General features: G+C 39.6%; 1 protein-coding gene across 1 annotated transcript in view; it reads right to left on the bottom strand.

Moving 5' to 3' along the window:
• The window catches only part of CNTNAP5 (contactin associated protein family member 5), a 298702-nt gene that overhangs the window by 207416 nt on the left and 70705 nt on the right, over nt 1-20581 (bottom strand). The window contains exons 2-3 of the mRNA XM_063341381.1: nt 16441-16551; nt 9546-9739 (exon numbers count right to left, since the gene is read on the bottom strand). Coding sequence (XP_063197451.1) covers nt 9546-9739; nt 16441-16551 — 305 coding nt within the window. The remainder of the gene's footprint in view (nt 1-9545; nt 9740-16440; nt 16552-20581) is intronic.

Raw genomic sequence — 20581 nt, 5'->3', positions numbered from 1 at the left:
GTTCTGAAAGAACACAAAATATAAACCACATATTTGGAAAGGCAATGTATTAGAAGAGGTCCTTCATACTAAGAATAATACTTGTATTCATATTTTTAAATATCAGTAATCTCTAATTATTCTAATTACTACACTAATTATTCTTTCTTAATTAGGAAACATATCTAATAAAATATGTTAAATATTTATATTTTATCTATATTAGGCATTAGAACCACACTATTTCCAGACTGGGAATATTCCAGTACAGGCACTGGCAGTTAAAAAAAAAAATCTGATAAAACTTCATAATAAGAATGAACACAAATAACTTTATAGTTCTTTCTGCAAGGTAAAAAAAGGCCACTTTTTTCAGCCTCTGAAAAATAAATCCATATTTTGCTGAAATTACTGGAACCTTGTGAGGGAGGGAAATCTACAGAGAGTGTATTTCCAACACTGTAAAGATGACGTCACTACGTAATTTCTGGGTTACCACAAAGGCAAGAAAATATTACTTGTCAGATAATTCTAATTAGGTGGATGTTTGGGGGAGGGGTTTGTTGTTTTTTTGTTTGTTTTTGATATATGACAAGGTCACCTCAGTTAAGTAGAAACTGATGTTTCTACTTCATATGTCAGTTCAGTAGAAAAAGGGAAAAAGTAATTGGTTCCTGTGTTCATCCATGGAAGAACTGCGGGGTAGGCTTTTAGCTGGTACAGTTCTCTATCCTTACTGTTCTAGGGTTCCATGAAGACGAAGGACCCCAGTGACAGCAATGGGCTCCCAATCAGGCCATAAAGGAGAAATGCAGCAGAATACCCACATAACTGAAGAGACTTACAGAACATGGGAATTTTGACAAATGGCCTAAGAAAATTAAACTTTTAATACGTCAGGGTCCTCTCTCTAAATCATCCAGGCCCTTGCATGGTACCTGATTTTCCATCTCCCCACCCCTGCATTGCCACTGTGCAAAGATCCAATGATAAACGTTGAAGAAAAAGTTTCCATGAACACAACTCGATTTCAAGAAAGTTATCTCAGAAGTGGTTTGTAGAGGCCTCTTTGCAACTGATGAGTGTCTAGTAGCAGGAAACACGAAGTGTATTAACTCAAAGTGGGATACAAATCTACTAACCAAGGAGACAAGAAGAGGATGAGCAGAATAAGAGATCCTTGGTTTCTGCTGATGCTGGCTAAAAGTGTAATGAAAAAGTTATTTATTTCCATCTTAGATATTGATGCTCTGGACATAAACTGTAGCTTCCTACCTTTTTGTCTGTCTCTCTCCTCCTCTGCCTCCTCATCTCCATTTCAGGTATCATGGTAATTCTCTCCTTTCTGCTTCTTCCAAGGTGCTCACCAGTTTACTAGCATGTCTTATTACTAAACCTGGTGTCTATATACCATCACACTCCTTTGCTTAGACAATACTCTATCGATTTTTAATATCTTAAGAAAATCCCAGTCCTAAAGTGGTTTGCAGTGGTTTATAGCTTGCCTCTTCTTGTGTGCCATTTCCACTAGCCACAAGCAACAGATTTCTACTTCTCTATTCATGAGCTTCTTGCTACAGGAATGAATAATCCAAAGTTCAGAAAGGGCTCAGAGCAAAACAGGTGCAATCTTACAGCAGTTACTGAAGACCTGAACACTGCAAGACAAACTAGCAAAGTTGGTAAAGTAGTTATTTATTTGGATTAATCTAATCTAAAAGTGAATTAGTAGAAGTGACACACTTTTCAGCAGCAGAACAACCTGTCTTATTTCATAGCACATGATAGTACAGTAAGAGTACTCTTGTTAGCCTGTTCCCCAAAAGAATTGGATGTTGAGACAACCAGAGCCATTCTCAGCTGTTCCAAAACATACCAAACGGCTGCAAAGAAACTCATTAAGACTGAGCTCTGGAAGCATATCCAGTGCTGACTAGTAGTGGTTGGGTTTGGTTTTTTGCATCTTCCTGTCTCCACATACTCCATGAGCAAAGGCCCCAGAAGCTCCCGTCACGTTCCCGGTAAGAACCCTGCACAAACAGCTCCCGAGGATGTTGTGTGTTCCTCCATGTGGATTTAGCTGTTGATCTGGCTGCTCCAGGATGCTCAGCAGCACACTATACAAATGAGCTGTTTGCATTGAAATCATTCAATTTGAACAGGCTTTTTAAGATGATAAAAAGTCCAGATCTTGTTTACCAACGCCAGAAGCCACTCAATCCTGATTAATATGACCCAGAAGGACTACGGAAATTAGCACAGAATTCACTGGGAAACTGTAGGAGAAAAATATTTGCATATTGTATTCTGTAAAGGCTCTTTCTTGGTTCAGTATCTATAGCTGTGGAAGCAATTTGAGGAGTCAGGTAACTTCTCTCTGCAGCACCACAGTCAATCCAACTATTATTGTTTCAGAATGGTTTTCAGCCGTGGGTGGATCAGCGTTAGTGCTTATCCCTGGGACGTTTTTATTTGGCTAATCTTTGTAAATTGTCTGCTACGAACAAATTAATGATGCATTTTCCTTTAGCAAAACAGCTTTACCGTTTGTTCTTTGCTCTACACTGCTTTCTCATTTTAGTCCATTTGCAAATGGTCATTTGCTCACCAGAGGTGAAACTACAAATGGTTTGAAGCACTCTTTGTTCCATATTTATTTATAATTTGTAAAGGCATCTATTTATAGCTTCACATACTGTAGAACACGATTAGCAAACAAGAATAATGAAATTCGGTCTACCGATACAAAGGAGTAGCTGGATAAAATCCCCCATCTGAGGGGAAACGTTCACTATTTTCCACATTAGTCATCTTAGTGTGCTGCCGCTAACATTTACCCTCTTAGTAGATGCCTGGAAGGGAAAACAATAGCTTTCTGGCTGTGGCAGACAAATCTACCGGAGACACTTGGAAGAGATGTATGTTTTAGGGCGAGACTTCACCAACCAGAACCATGCCAACCACTCTTCCCACTCCAATCCGTTATGGCCAACTCTATGGAGTGACGCCCTACAGGTGAGGTGAAGCAGTGGAGAGACAAGATCGTACAGAAGATTTGGGATGTAGGAATGAGAAATCAGGGAACATTTCACAGCCTTCCTGTGCTAAACGGTTAAAGAAACAGTCGATTTCAAACAACGTGCAAAGGAATAAGACTGGGAGGTCAGTGACGATGGCACAGACTGCAAATAACCATGTTTCTTGCAGTTTCCTGGGTTAGAGTGAACTGCTGCCAAATACCAAGCATGGAGAATTACTGAAGACATTACTGATGGATATCATGTTAATACCAGCATTAAATTCTCTAGACTTCACCTTAATATTGCTTTACAGTTAACCAACTATAAAAGCACATTGTAAGGTCACAGAATTCATACAGAATTCAGTTAGCTTAAGGCTAACTCAAGTATCTCAACACTAAAGGGTAATTTGCAATCTAAGCATATCCATTTTATTCAGACATAAATCCATACAGAGTGCACTTAACAAAAACAGATATACTGACATTTTGAATTATCCTCCCAGAGGGAGAACCGCCCTGGCAGTATCAAGAAAGACAGATTTCCTGAGAACATGCTCAAGAGGCCAGGTTCACAGCCATCTCAGTAAGCTAAACCAGAATTAGAAGCAAATTAGTAACATCCAAACAGCATCTCAGAATCAGGCAGTCTTAAATCAGAAGAGTCTCGAATACAGCAAATGGGTAATGGTTGCCTCTTCAAAACCTGTAATAACATAGCTCTTACAGGAAAAGTGATGAAAACCTCGGAAAAGCCTTGCTTCCCTGCAGCAAGACTGAATTGGTTCCTTCATTCCTACTTGAAAGTAGCAACTAGCTTTTTTTTTTTTTTCCTTCTTTGCTTCTTAGAGTAAAGGTGATGGAAAAGAAAATAATCCATAGATACTTACTGTTTAACACCTATTTGCCTGGCAATAATTACTGTGCATAGAGGAGATTAAATATAACTGAATTCTAATACAGCGGGAAACATTATAACAAAACAAGCAGAAACTCATCCTCTAATCCAAGCAAGCAATGCAGGACTTCTCATCACTACAGGTAGAATTTTGCTCTGGCCTTACTTAGAGGGCGTTAGGACTAGGAGCTAAAAGATGCTTTAGAATAAATTAGCACAACTATAAATCTGACAAGAAGATTAATATTCTAACTATGTTCACGATAATTAACTCACCAAAACAGTTCCACAATCATTATCCAGCTAGAGTGGAAATGGGAAAGTTTATAGCACTCCTGTAGATTTATAAGCCAATTAAGAGTGACCCTCCTCTAGATTTCATTAGAAAAGCCTCTGGTTCAGCAAAAGCTCGCACATGCAAGCAAAGGTTTTCCTGAGGAAAGGGGCTGCAGGGGATCTTTATCACCTCTATTAAACACTTTTCCTGCTCCCCTCAGAATTACATATTCCTACCGCATCCTCAGCCTCCTGTCAACCCTCCAGCCCTTGCACCTGCGGGGAGGGGGACTGACACTGTGGCGCTTCTCTGAAGGGTAAGCCCTCCTCTGTACCTCGCATGACCCAAGTGTCACGGTCCAAAACTAGAGATGCACTTCCTATCCCGTGATCCAGCTTTGGGGTTAGAGCCCACAGTCCCCCTTCCACCCGAAGCCACCTTCTCCCTTCCATGTGCAGTTGACAGCAGATGTGTAAGAAGCTTCACCAACAGTCAGCTCCAGACTTGATATGCACAAACACGTGCATGTGTTTGCACAGTATGAACTATCTCCTTGCTATCTATGCCTTTTTTTCCCCTTCATTGCCTTTCTGCACAGATTCATTGTTCTAAGAGCCTTCTCTGCCACTGTCAGAGCAGTCTGCCTTTATCTCCAGTTCCACAACTTCCTCTTCTCCTTTCAGAACTTTAGAGAAAGAACATCTCTTTTCTCCTTTTGCTGCATACATCCATGCCTGCTCCCTCCCCTTTCCTTTGTGTCTTCCTGCATAATTGTGTTTTTCAGCTTTGTAAAGTATTTTTCAATATAGATAGCGTAAAAATTGCTATCTAAAATTAAATAGCATTGTATCGCGGCCCACACTCTCGTCCCAGTAATATACACAATTTGGACTGACTCAAGCTGTGGTGCGTATGCAGGTAAAGTAAATTCTGAATTATTCAACACTTAAAAACACTGAAAAATCATTTACTTGTTACAAGCAATAAGATTTATGTTTTATGTCTCCCAATCAATAGCTAGTGTGTCCACACACAGCTGATTTATCCATATGGAAAATATAATTATAAGTCGAGTTCGCTCTGAACCACAGAGTCCTTTTGTAACAAGATTATTTAAATACAAATGGGGTTGGAAAATTGGTTTTAAATGGCTAATCTGTCTTGTCTTCAACTCCAGCTGCAGAATTTACTAACATCATAAACACAGGCTGAGTGAAAATGTAAGAGGTTTTCTGATTCTCCTCGCGATCTGTCTATGCAGCGCTCATTAACGGTGAAGTTGATGGGAGCTGTATGCATGCCGTGAGAGGAGGATAATAAGCCTTGTAATCTCTATAAAGAGAAAGGGATTTTTACTAGTCATACGTCACATATACCGGTGTGCAAACGTCTGTCTTATCGGCAGCCCAATAAAGAATTTATGTAGCCAGGTCTCAGATGCACTGAAGGACACAGATGCTATATGGGTGGACGAAACCTATACCCAGATGGCTGGAAACTACTCCTCAGGAGAACCACTTGCAATATGGAGCATCAGACGTGTGAAGACATGATTAGGAAAAGTTTCATCCGGGCAGACTTACTCAGGTGTTACGAAAGGCGCTACTGCCTTCCGTCTCCACCAAAGGTGGTGGATGGACCAGGACACGCAGCAGGGAAGGGCTGTGCCGGTACGTCCTCCCCCAAGAGAGCACTGCAGTACAGCCAGCTGGGAATACCCCATCACTTTGTCTCTGGGTCATGCAGGTAGGCTGGGAGAAACTGCAGTTCAAAATCTGACTTGGTCTGAATAGAGATTAAGGCTTTCTGACAGTTTTAGCTTAACAGACATACTGGAGAAGAAATTTCCAAATCTCATTTTTCTTTGCTGAAATGCAAAGAAATTTAAACAAAGTGAAACCTCAAATTTCTACCTGAAATCAAATGCTTGCCTTGAAACCCAGGTACTTCTTACACCCTTCTTTTCAGCAATTCAGTAATCGTTATTCTGCCAAATGTTCTCCATGTAGTTATATCGCCTTCAGAAAAAAGCAAAAGAATTCACCACACTATATAGGTCCCTTATACTGATACATAATCTCCCCTTTCAACAACTGTAAATGAATGATAAATTGTCACCAATAAGCAATTGGTGTGAGACATTCAGTAATATTCATACATCAAAGCACAAACTTCCAGCTAGTTTTACTAAAGTAGAAGCTGTATTGGCGGATCTGACGGGTCCAGTGCCTATCAATATTTTATATTGATACAGCAGACGTCATCTAATGATCTCCAGGCAATGATTTCGATTTCACAGCCCCATCTGAGCTACGAGCCAGTGTTGACCACTTCTTAAGTTAGGAACAGCACAGCCTTCTGAAACAAAAAGCAATGAAGTAGGTAAACTTCTAGCCCTTTTAGCTATACACAAAAATTTAAAAAGGAAATCTTGAAAAAAACATAAAGTCCTGAGGGATGTAGAGAATACTAAAACCCTGCCCCAAGGACTGAGAAAAAAAAGCTTCAAAGTTAAAGCCTGCAGGGAGGTTGTGTTTCCCACCCACCCATCTGAGATTTATAAAGTGGTGTATTTTCCACAGGAACCCAGATTTTAACCCTTCCACTCCCTCTGGATGAGAGGTAACCGGTAACTTGCCAACTTGCCCTGATGGAGGAGACTCCTACCTTCAATCCTGCTCTGACGGACCACCCTGGCACCCCTAAAAAGAATGGACTACAGGTTCTGAAGGTTGAAATTACCAATCTTGTGGCAGATTGGTACAGTGTACATTGTCACAGATTGTGACAGCGGAGGCTGCCCTGGGGTGCTGCCTTCTTATCCCTGTGAAATGGTCCGCTCTGCTGCCCTCCCCCAAGTCAAGGGTGATGGTGTTTTCCAAGGGGCGTGCAATGTAGAACTTCCCTTAGAGCTATTTAACAGCCCAGATATTTTCATTTCATCCAAAGCTCTGCCTTTTATAGAAAAACCTTCAACATACAGCTGGACAGCACACTTCTATTTTCCTTCTTATTTAGAAAAAAGCCTACGGAACGGATTACTACCAATAAAACAGAAACACTGCAAAATTTGAAATTATAATTCTATACATGCTTCTGAAAGCCTCTTTGGCTTTCCTCTTGATGCTCTGAATGGCTTTCAAGATCTAATTTAATTCAGTGGAACAAATCCAAAAATTGCCAGGGAAAAAAAAGAATCAACTTTCTCTTTAGTTAGAACAAAAATTGTACAGAAGTAATTCTTAATCTTCATTCATTCCATGGGCAGGCAGACAAGCTCATAGGTGTTAACGAGACTTGCCAGTTTAGGTGGACTGTAGAGTCTAATGAAATGTCAAATGAGCCCACTTTGGATTTTCACTATCAGATTATTCCAATGGCAAAGTTTGGCGATGCACCCTAACAATCCCTTCAAGCCCTCTGCCTGGGGACATGGAGCAAATCGTTCTTCTGCACTGGAATTATGTTACTGGCTCATATGGTCACGGTGTCTTTTAGAAACTAATATGAGGGGAAGAATAGCTAAATCCTTTCCCCAGTGTTACCTTTTCCACAACAAAATTCTATTTCATCTTTCCTTACTTATATACAAAACTATCTTCTATAGTCTATGGTGGTTTTCATTAGAAAAATCTTACAAAAATCACCCCTGCAGAATGCAAGCTTCCAGATCTACTGAAGGTTTAGAACTTGCATCAGGGTCTGCTCTGAATCACTTTCATGCCTGATCACTTAGTAAAACAAGAGAGTTCAGGTTCTTCATAAATCCTAATTCACTGTCAAATGCATGCTGGGCTTGTTCTTATTCTTCTGTGCAATGTTAGATGCCAGATCAGAAACTCACGAAATTAGATCCTTAGGGAACAAAGATTTGCTACAGTAAATTCTATGTGTTGTCTTTTCAGGTTTCCCTTTAAGAAAAAAAAAAATTACCAAAAATAAATAAAAGGTCAAGAACTTCCAAAAAGGAAAGGGCTGAAAAGTTAGACACGTAATAAAAAATTAATTTGTCTTAATATAAAATTTTAACAAGGCACATAATATTTTCAGGGAAGAAAGCACTTAATGACGCCAAGTCTGTAAAAAGATCTCAATTCTGAATTTCTGAGTCCCAAAGGTGGAAGTCCAGAGCCAGATTAAATGATCACTATATTCAGTCCAGAATGAAATTGCACTGAACACCGAAAAGAAAGTAAACACACAAAAATAAAATAAAAAGTAGTATCTGGAGCAAGTCCAGCCTAATATAACTTTAAGCAACAGGTGAAGCAGAGCCGCACTTGATAACTTTATGACCATTTTGGGGCCAAAGCTGCCTTTCCAAAGGAAGAAGGACTTCCACTAGCTTTTCCTAAATCAAACCATGATAAAACAAAGACAGTAGTAATGCAATGGATTTTAAAACCACAGATGTTAACCTCCCTGCACATGCATTCCCTCTGTCAGCAACATTCTTGGGAAAAAATTCAGCACCCCTTCTCCTCTCTTCCTGCTGCACAACTCTCCTCATTCACAATCATTATGTTCTGGAAGCAAAATCTGCTTCTGTGACATTTAACCAAAGAAAAATGGAAGAGAAAAAAACAGAAGTCTACTTGATCACCCTTACAATGTTCATTTTCATGAAGAATATGTTTCATTCACCACCACATACTCTCACGCTACCAAGGCTATTGTTCCTCAGAAGTAGAGAATATAGCAAGGAGAGGATGCTGCCATTTGTTAACAATTCACATGTTCCATATGAAAGGATGACTCCTCCATCCGCACATGAGGGGCATCGCTACCACACGCGGTTCCTACTGACAGCACCTGGCCTGGCCACACATTGAACGTGCAAAACAGTAAGCGTCAAGTCTGCATTAAAATTTCAGGAAAAGCCTTGAGCACTTTCAGCGGACGTGCTAAATCATCCTACAACTCATGCTGCAGCTCCAGCCTTCTCCAGCCAAGGAGCAATTTACCACCCACCTGCCCCAGCAGGAGCTCTGTTGTTCTGGCCAGCAAGCGCGCATCAGACGCAGAGTTAATTTCCATATTTCCTGGAGAAACTACATAGGTGATTAGCCCCATTTACCCTGGTGTGCCTGAATCAAAGCCAACCAGGCACAGAAGCATGCAGGTCATTTTGAGTGCCCTGAGCATCCTCATAGTCTGAAAAACAATGTAGTCCTGAGGGCCTAAACCTGTATTACACAGACAGTCGGTGACACAACCCATTTAGATCAAAACACCTGGTGGAGGCGGGTCAGGTCTGCTCTCTCACCAGTAGAGCACTCCTCTGATCTGAAACCGAAGCCGTTTCTCCAAATGCCAAAATGAGCCCGAACCAGAAAGAAATGGGGCCAAAGGCATCCGCAGTTCGGACCTACCCAGATGGTGTCGTCCTGTCTGTACTGTTTCCAGTTGCGGCCGGTGTCGCTGAACATCAGCGTGTAGCTGGTCACCCAGTCTGAGCTCCCGTACCTGCCCTGGGTAGCGACCGCGACAATCTCCACTCTGTCTCCCAGATCAACCTGGAGCCACTGCTGCTCATTTGAGTCCAGCGGGGACCAGCCACCAGCTCCTGGAAGAGGTTGGACAAAGAAAATTTAGATGGCAAGGACAGCACAAGAAATTACACTTGAGAAAGCACCATGTTATTATTTCAGGTCATCACAGAGGTGTGGACTGCCTGAACATTCCGCTGTTTGTTCATATTTTGCATTAGGAAATATGCTACATGGGGTGCGCTTCCTTAAGGTTTTCTTAATTAACCTAAAGTTTAAAAGGATTTTTGAATTTCTGAGAATTTTAGAGGAAATCTATTCTTTGTCAGTAAGGTTAGTACATCCTCAGTCACAAAAAAAATACTTATCTATCCCTATTCGTATGCTTGTGCAAATCTGGGAATGCCGATTTCTAACTTCTAATTTGCTTTGACATTTTCTTTTTTGCTATGTTTTGAAAGACGCGTGAAAATGTTAGTTATCTTTTTTGTGCCCTATTAAGTATTTGGAAGAATGGTTTAATTAGAGGTTGTAAATGCACTTCAGATAATACGCCGTAAAGCTAGAGACCATGCAATTGAACAACTAAAAGGACTGCCTTCACACTGGAAAGCAGCCCCTTCTTTACACAAGATGCTTTGTTAAGTGAACATGTATTTTATCTTAAACAAAAGAACAAACGAGATCTTCATAAGGACAAACACAAGTTGCAAATTATCCACTTCCCCATTCAGGAATGGAGACTTCAGAAGTCACGACCACATGGAAGCTGATAGATTGTAATTCATGTTTGTGCTTTGAAAGTGAAGTTATGTACTGCCCCTTGGATTCTTTCAGAGGGTGAAGAGGCCCGTGGTAACGCCAAGCCAATGAGACACAGAACTGCAACCACTGCTTGAATTTCACCACTTCAGTCACTACAATAAATGTGAGCTTATGGTTAAAAGGCAAATCCTTCCAGCCTGGAATACATTATTTTAAGTTCTCTTGCTTTCTTTTACACCCTTAAATTATAGGCTGTGCTTATTTTTTTTTTAACTTGTTTCTACTTGCACACATTTATTCTCTGTATACACCCAGTGTTCACTTCAGCTTTACAAATAAGTGAACAATGGAGCTATGAAGAACGCAGAAGCCATTAACAAAGTATCCAAAGCAGCAAATTTTCAGGCTGTCTCTGCTTCTGCAACCCGTCATCTTGTTTGTTTTGCCGTTATTAGTGAAGTTTACAAAAGCACTTCTGAGTGATTACAGTGAACACAATCACATTGGGAAGGAAAGGGGGAAATACAGAGTTGAGAGTAAAGCATTAATAATTCCTCACGTAAACTACAAGAATGATTCCAGTATGCATTTCCAAACAAAAATCATTACTAAACTTTGGTTATAAATAGATGAATTTACCATAATATTTTAATCTTATTACTCGATCTGTCTCAAAGCTGCTCTATGAAGAGTTTATTGAAGTGAACTGAGTTGAAAGATCAATAAATGTTGTTTATATCAACTCAATTTCGATAACTTTGCCCTTTAAAAAATTCTTGATTTGCCTGGACTGTGTTGTATTTTCTAACTCACGACTGAAATTTCTTTGTCAAAAGATAAGCGTTATTATTTTCATTACTTACAGTTCATTAAGATTGGATTTAGTCCTATTCCTGAAACAGAAGTGTGTTTATTCTATAGCCAGCATTGAGTATCGTCCCTGCTCCCCTGGATGATTCAGCCTTCATTCCTCTATGAGAACTCTCCAGGGAAAATAGTTTATAACCGATCCGATGCATACTGCCTGCTCGTGCCATGCTTTATTTTACCCTTTTCAATCACAATAGAAGTCTTCATCGTCATTGTGACTATTTTACCTGCCTTAAATAGAATACTCCCCCCTATGAGCATGCCATGAAAGACCTAATGAGAATATTAGGAATTTCGCCACTCAATCTTCTCTGACTACTTCATAGCTCTCTTTTAACTCCATACATATATATAGCTTATATAAAACTATAGTACTTCCTGTTAAAAATCCTAATGTTTCTTCTCCCCCCGCCCTTTTTTTTTTCATCTTAAATGCCATATAAAGAATATTTCTGTCTAGCTTTTAAGATATAAACGATATAACTGTTTTCGAAGACAAAAAGCTGCCTATTTCTCCTACGCAGAATTGTGACTAATGTACAAACAGGAGCCAAAGGAAAACTTCCTTTGGATTGTAATATCCAGTATCTGAAATAGACTCTGAACATGATAGTTGCCGCTTTGTTTACAGTTTTATTTCAGGAATGGTCGGTACATAGATGTTCAGTTCAGAAGTTCTGGTGGGCCTGTGACACAAAGTTGTTCCCGTCAATACTCCAAAGATCTTATTCTAGATGTTTTCAGTAAATATTAAAAGAAAGATGGGCAATTTCATCTTTCCACAAACAGCAACAGCTAGATGGAGGAAAATCACTTATAACAAGTAATTTGTTTGATGAGTTTCCCGTTAAAAAAAAAGACAAAAATCTTTGCTTTCTCTGTTCTAGTTTATACATAACGTCTTAAGCCAAGCTTATTACCACAAGTACTTTCCAGCAGTTTGCTAAAGATCATAACTAGCATCTACTCTGTGTAGTTTATGTTCTCTCCCCTCTGCTGATGGAAGTGGAAGAAAGGTGATATGCTTTCCACAAAAGTATTTGGCTTTACTATGCACTGCTGTTTTCCAGTTTGAGCATGGCACCACAGGCTTACAGTTTCAAAGTCAGTCAAACAAACGATACGCACTGAATAGAAATTTGGGAGATCTGTGTTGAGCTTAAGCTCTCAAATCGCAGATTACATGGCATCTCTGCACTGCATATCTCTTCACACGAGCACATTTGTCTGTTGGGAATGTCACTCTTTAGACATAAGCACTGCATGACACGGCAGTGACACCTGCTCATAGCGTCACCTCTTCAGAAGCTGGTCTTGCAAGAGAGATGTTATCGGTTACGGAACAGCAGCAGCTTCATACACCTTTTCCCACGGGGAAAAAATCCACTGTATTTCCCACTCCCAAACCTTCCACCATTACGGTTTCCACAGAGGGACAGTAGTTCTACTGACTTGTAAGAACAGCAGCTAAAATCCCTGCAACAGCAAAGCTGCGCTGGCTGCGTGACTGAGGGCAGAACTAAAGCTTTTCCCATTGGGCCCCTCTCACTTTAGTAGAGCAAACACATAACTTCTGCTCACTTTTGTGGGTTTCCCAAATCCTCACCAAATACTGCTGTGAGTGCCAGAAATCAATAAATGTGCTTTTTCCTCCATGTTTGCCCTGTTATACAGAGCAAGTGGCACAAAGGATACTGGCATCTTTTTCCAGCATGATCTGCATCTGCACATTTCTTCTATGCACATCATTCCCTATAGTGTATCAACACCCCGCCCCATATATTTCTTTTAGTAAGTACCAAAAAGCACATCCAAAGTATAGTAACTCTTTTACAGCCATTTGCTCCTCTACACACCAGTGATGCTCACCCTGGGGAATGTTTGTCAGGGCAGACCCAAGACAAGAGACAAGAACGCAGGATGTGAAGGCTTTAATAGGCAACAACAAGGGCTACTGAAGACACAATATTTACAGGACGTCAACTCCTTTGAACAGATACAAGCATAACCTTGACACTGTTTTCCTGCAGTTGGGCACAAGGAAATTGAAGAGAACCATACACCTTTTACTAATAGTGTGGCATAAACATAAAACAGATGAAAATGTATCTCTGATTACCTAAAAACAAACATACAGATCCGGTAGGTGTAATGTGAAAAGTACTAACGTATGAAGATGACACACTTCCTCTCTCACAAGAAAATAAGAGAGAGAGGATGCTCAACCAAGTCAACACATGCTTGGCACTTCAGAATATCATGTCTGAGGGGCATAGAATTTCCCCATGCTGCCCACCAGATTCCCACTGGCATTCATAGGATTCTGCGCGTTGCACTACACTGTCATTCCTCACAGTTCACACATTTTGCACTTTCTGTGGATCATTTCAAGGTAGAGGTTCAACACGGTATGGAGAAAATGCCCTAGTGGAGAAACAGTACCACAGGAACCTGATATATTGTTCATATTCTCCATGGCAACAAATCATAATGATAGAAATATGAGAAGAACAAAGATCAGATGGCTTCTCTGTTGGACACCCATACGACTCCAAGAAATAGGATCAAATACCTTTTTCTTTTACAGACCATTTGTACACTTTGCCGTAATTGTTACAAAAATTGCATTTAAGCCCAGTGTTACGCAGTCAATGCTCCTTGATGTTCCACAGGGCTGTTCAGGATGCCCATACTTATTTGTAGTTTATTAATACGGAGCAAAGGGAATGCCTGTTTCCACCCTACAGTGCCTTACAAACAGCTCAAATGGCTTTATATTGTGCTACAAACTCTTGGGCTTCCTGCTGCAACTAAGTGTTTCCCTGCTGCAGAATTTTAATTTAATGCCCAGATCAAACACTTCCTGGCCATAAAACAAATTCTTTTTGACATTATATATGTTTTATATTCCCATACATAATTGCCTATACTGACTACTCAGGCTGAGAGCTAATAGAGAACTGAAAAAGCTTAGTTGATACAGTCATATTGCAGCAATTTTCTTATTCTTTTTCATTATTTATTTACTATAAACAAAAAAGCCGATTAATCTCTCCCATGGGTAAGTAAAATATTTCATACCTCAGAATCATATTTATCAGAATTATACTAACTGCTTTACTATTATCAGTACGTATTTATCAGCATTTTAATTGAGCACTTTCAGCAGTTCACACAAAGCTTTACTTATGGGTAGTTTGTGTGGTAGTTTTTTCTAATGGCACATTTCACTGCTGCAGGCCTTTTTTTAAACAACAGCCTTTTAGTTATTGTTATCTATTACTGAATCAACTTGATGAATTAGAACTTTCTATTGATGTAGGTCTGGACTGTATTTTATAAATTCGTCTTTACCTGTTGCATTCATATTTACATTAACAAATAGATTTATCTCTCTTTCTACCTGGAGGCACTGTTACTTGCAGCACTGTCTTATTAATTACAAACAAAGCTAAGCCAACTCATCGAAACACTCCAACATTATTAGAAAGCCATGGCACGGTCCTTTTTAGTGAATATTATTTCTTGTAAAGATATCTACTGTTTGTATTCAAGTGCCAGCCAAAGAAAGCTCCTTCAGCCACCATCTACCATTGCTTGTTCCTCCACTCTGAGATGAAGTTCCTATATGAATTCTGCTGGCACTACATCTGTGCATTTCTGCAAAAGTCTGTGCAACAAAAGAATTAAGCAAGATAGAGCTTGGCTTCTAGCTCTCTGTGTTGGGCTTAGCTCCTCAGTTATCACATAAGCCTTCAAAACATGAAAAAAAAAATGTTGCTGAAACAACTTCCATGCTTAGGGCTCAGTTTCAATGCTCTGTCTTCCTCTTCCCATGATTTGTGCCAAAGGATAGCATGGACCTTGCCGATACAATACTGTAGGTCTAAAAGCTGGAATCTCTTACCCCCCTATTACATGGCAAAACTACTCTGGCACAGCTAAATAAGACCTATTTCATTTTCTGCCCTTAAATTGCAATCATTGTCAATTTATTTTAGACTTTTTTTAATACCACTTTAAAATACAGTACAGCAAGAGCTTGCCTTGAAATAATATTGAGCATGAATCTCTTCCTCTTTTCGGCAAATAAAATTAGTCATTAGAGCTATTTGTAAAAATCACACAAGAACATCTATTCACCATCCCAGCTAACAGTTGAAGACAAAGGCAGGGAAAACTCAAATAGCCTCAATGATCACAATTTTTTTTTTGTTGAGCAGCTACCATATGACCTTTTACTTGCTGAGGAACCCTAGTTCAGGAGTTTAAATATGATATAGTAACTCCCATCTAACACTTCCCTAATAACCTGGCAACTCCTTATCATTACCAACAAGCATCTAAGAGACAGACCTTTACTGGCTTTCTATAGATTTATCAAACAGTGTTTGATTAAAACAGACATTTCAGAGATTTTTTAATTAGGAAAATTCTCATTTATTTTCAATTAAAAACTTTTTCCTAGTAGTATACTTTCTAGTGTTTCTTATAATGAAAATCATACGTAATCTGATAATACAAGGCTTTCCTCTTTTAGAGGGTCTAACTTGGGAAGAAGATGGGAGCCAACAACCCACTTTTGCAACGCGGTGTCCAATGCCCTTGATACTGCCAGCTTCTCTTTTCTGGTACTAAGTTTGATCCTAGTAGCTTTATCTCATGTGTGAGCTCATTATCTGGGACTCAAACATTCTTCATGGCAAATATGTGTAAAATTTTTTCATTCATTTTCACTATTTCTGCTGATTTATGTAATCATTGCACAGTTCCACTGGAACATTAACATCTAGTTGCTACTAGCTTTAAAAAACACCTACATTTTAGTACGGGGCCTCAAGCCTAATGACCTTCAAGCTCTAAAGAATATGTGCAGTCTTCAAAAGGAAAGACTATCTGAACTTCCTTCAGGATGTTTCTACAAAAGAAGTGGAGAGCTTCAAATTTAATACAAGTTTTCTATAATAAAGGAAGGAATTCTATGATTCTATGAATTGCTCTTAAATAGAGCTCTCACAGAAGCATAAATTAACAGCTCTATTCAACTTGGCTCTGAATGCACTGCACACAAACAGCATAGAAAGTTATTCTTTGTAAATGTGAATAAAAAGAATAGTTTAGGCATTTCATACTGCAACCTTACCATCTCGCCTGTTGAGCTTTGCAAAGCTGGGACTGTGAGTACTGAAGAGCTCAGAGGAACTGGTAAGGGCTGTCGAAGGTAAGGGAGATACCAATGCATCATCACAATTATCTAAAAAAAAGCAAAAAAACAGAACATAAACAGGTCATCACATGAGCAACAAATATGCCAACTCGTGCTATCTCAAGGTGGTGTTTGTTTCTACTTAGTAGAGAGAGACTGCAGAAAAAGCACACTTGTGCATGAATTCACGTGCGAGGCTGAAATTTACCCTCCAGAATGACAGTCTGGTGGGATGGCAACTGGATGGGAGCTGTTGTTAAGACATCAAATACTTGAAAAGCTAGAAAATGTTTTCCTTTCAGTGAATGAAATTTGATGATCTACCCTCCAGTTAAAGAAGGTAATGACTCTTGTTGCAAAAGCCACCAGAAGAATGTAGTAATGCCCTGGCAGGCTTTAGAGAACACTCCAGGTGTTGTGTTCAGTAAAGTCTGTCCACAGAGCAGATACGTAATGTAGGAGTTAGAACTTCATACTTCCATATGGAAGTGACACACAAGGATGTGCCACCTGGCCTTTTGCAACATGTGAAAGCATGTCTCATGCTTCACAAGAGTCCTATGCTGCACTCTAATTACAAAACCTGAACACTTCCTTCATTTCTTCCCCTGGCTCACCCACCTATACACAGCCAAATTAATTATGTTCGCTCAAATGAGTAGTCTACTACGTCTTTCCGCTCTTACTTTCACATTCTTATCTGAGAACAGATGGGCTAGGGTAACGCTCAAGTTGAATTTTTGACCCATAATGTTTGAATAAGGATGAAATTTGGTGAAGTAAGTTTGCTCGTTACAATGCTGTCACATACACACTCAAGAACATAGTGCAGGGTTTCAGTAGGGAATAATAATAATAAAACCCTCTCATTTTTAATTGAATCTCCCATGGAGCAAACATGGATCTAATTACTGGAAAAGTCCTGCAGGTTAGCAGGATCTCAGGCACCACAGTGTTCTCGCACTCACAGAGTAAATATACAATTTGCAAGGATGGGAGGAGGGGGGGTGAGCAGGGAGTAATGCATTAATGATATTTCAGGACTACAAAAGGCAAGGAATGGAAGCAAAAATTACTTTATAGTTATGACAGCAAATTTAGGACTGACCCAAAATTCGGTGATACCTTTCCCATAATGAGCCAGATTGTATTAAAATATTTCTCACCTCTTTCTGCAATGACTCTCTAGAACAGCCCAGACACTTTTGTAATCAAAATACAGCTCTACATGAAAAATCAGCAATCAATATAATTCATATCATTGCATTGACTGATGGACCTCAAAATGCAAACTTAAGTACGAAATCCTTTCTGCCTCTTCAGTTACAGATCTTATTAGGCTTTTTTGCTGATGGTGAGTTAGACAAATTAAGGACAAGTATGCCACTGATGTTTTGACCATGAGGATAATTGGCCAAGAAAACAAGTTACCAAGGTCCTGAGCAGATTCTCTATCACTTACAGCCTTTAAATCTCAAAGAGAACTGACTGCAATGCAGAAAGGTCTGTGGAGTGCTATGCCCCCTGCTACAGCATGAGGTCAGGCCATAATTGTTCTGTCTGCACGTAAAAGAAAATCTGTAAATTAAAATACGGCTCTGAAAATAAATTCACTGTCACTGGTGACCGGAACAGTGATTTAAACAAAGATCTCAAACAGCAAGTACATCAGGGCACCAAACTCACACAAAGTTCTGCATTCTATAAAACCCAACAGAAGGGTTGGGAACCTCTCAAAAGGTGGTTCAAGGTCTTAGCAACAGATCTACATGACTATTTAGCGACGCTTAAAACCTGAAGTTGGAAACAATTAAATAAAGAGCTTCTAATTTCAATAGTGTTTAGAATGCTGGCTCTCCTCAGTTTTCCTGTGCTTGCTCCCGGACCACGAGAGAGCTCCGCACATCAGCCTGTGGTCCGCAAGAGTCACATTGCCGATCTCTGGCTCCTCACTGTTCCCCGAGGGTATGATTGGATACCTACGGGACACCAGGTGTCTCAGCACAGCAGCAAGTGTAAACCATTTCAGAGCAACGCGCTTAAGGTTTTCCCGGTGATCTCTGGAGGCTCCAGCCTGGGAAGTGACAATTACCTCCCTCTAACTTTGTCTCTAACTCCTCTAATGCTTTGTCTACATTTCCACATCCTTTGCTTCTGTCCCCAGACACACTCACCTGGATCTCTGCCGCTACAGCATTACAATATCATTTTCAGACCAAATTCTGTGATCTTTATCTGGTTTTCCTCTACGAAAACCCCACTACTGCCAGAAATCCTTTTCCCGAATTCATATCTAACTATAAAAACATGTAATTATAAAACTTCAGGATTTAGGACAGTATTAACAATTTGAAGATAGTTCTGAAAGCACCAGGACCAATGCAGTCCAACTTCCAACAGGTAAGAAAGTAATGATCAATCGACTTTAGAGTGCAAGCAGGAATTTCCTCCAAGTGAAGCTGATTTTTGAATGGACACTCTGATGAGCTGCAAGGTCACTTTTCTGCCCTTCCCTCTGTCAAAACTAACCTTGCAACACTGGAAGCTGAACCTGACAGCTCTACACGTGTAGACCTACAGTGCAGGACATGGCACAGCTCTTACGTGCCAAATGAAATTTCAAAGTACAGTACAGTAAAGTACTTGAGACGCAACAGTCAACTTGTACAAGCATAACAATCCAGATTATATGCAGAAAAGCTCTGATACATCCCCTGTCAGAGACTGATATCTCTTTGTAAAACTTAGCTGAAACAGGCCACGGGCTTCAAAAAGGCAGGATCTGCACATACAGTGAGGCTCATTCCATAGGCATGAGAATGCAGAATCAAAAAAGCAACCGCAACCACCAAACCACCCACTCAATGCACACCTCTCAAGATTACAAAACTCTCTAAGAAAGGATGTTATTATCATATTTCCTTTTGTGATGAGTGCAGACAAGACAGAGATGAAACGTTTTCTGCTTATGCAAGGTGGGAGAAGACCCATGGTAAATCCAAAAGCAAAGCCAATGTATCCTGATTCCCACCATACAGTCCCAGCACGCACATTTCAAGAGACTTATCTCCCTCACTTGGTGTGACAGAAATGGACCTTAATTCTAGGTGCTCCCAGGTTTCTAGTTTCTGCCCCTACTCTCTTTGCCTTGGCAGTTTGCCTGTCAGAACAAGAACTTTGCTTCTTTGAGTCAACTTCATTATATGGCTATTAAAAACATTGTTTCTAACAAATAAAATTCCACACTACAGAATCATTTAAAATATCTGGATATTCGCAAAGAAAAGCATTTACTGGCCAGTTGTTTTATCTTATGTTTCCTTGCCAACCAGATAACTAGAAAAAAAAAAAAAAAAGGGTGTCTAGTTGTACCTATAAGCTTCTTCATGCAAATCATATAGCACCACAGATGTTGACTTGCATTTGAGAAATGGATGCTGACCTTGACTGTGCTGACTTTTGAGAAACAGGCAATTATGGATAGCATTTACAGTGTCGTGTGTATTGTTACCGTCATCAGCAGTCTTGCTCCTGAAATGAAAAATATTTACCCATATCAACTCGGTTTTTCTGATTTTTATCCACTTTTTGTTTTTAGAAAATCATGATAAATTAACAAAAAAAAAAAAAAAAGAGAAACTCACTGACCTATTATGAAGTTATGTGACTTATTATTTTGGATTCCTTTCTTGTAGCTTTAATTGCCCTGCAAGTAAAAACAATAAAATCTTCTCTCCCCCTTATCCCATGTGCTTTAATTTTGTCCAAAACCATTTCTTTAAAAAAAAAAAAATAAATAAATGTTATCAATTTAAAAGCACCCAAGTGAGATTTAGACACTAAAACACTTGGGCTCCTTTGAAACATGACAGATAACACCAGCTTTAGCTAATAGTCCATAAAATAGTGAACTTCAAAAAAGGTCTTTTGCCCAAATATCTGATTAAGCTCTATCTTTTGTCAAGGCCTTTAACACCTGTGACAAGTATGAAAAAATTACTGAGAAAAATGTAGCCAAGTACTCAAAAAACAGGATTTCAAGCACTTATGAAGCACAGCAGGCTTCTGAAACACAGCT

Source organism: Chroicocephalus ridibundus, chromosome 7 (genome assembly GCF_963924245.1).
Source record: "Chroicocephalus ridibundus chromosome 7, bChrRid1.1, whole genome shotgun sequence".
In the NCBI taxonomy this organism is placed as follows: domain Eukaryota; kingdom Metazoa; phylum Chordata; class Aves; order Charadriiformes; family Laridae; genus Chroicocephalus; species Chroicocephalus ridibundus.
The sequence above is the reverse complement of the archived record's forward strand: the minus strand, read 5'-3'. Positions and strand labels throughout refer to the sequence as shown.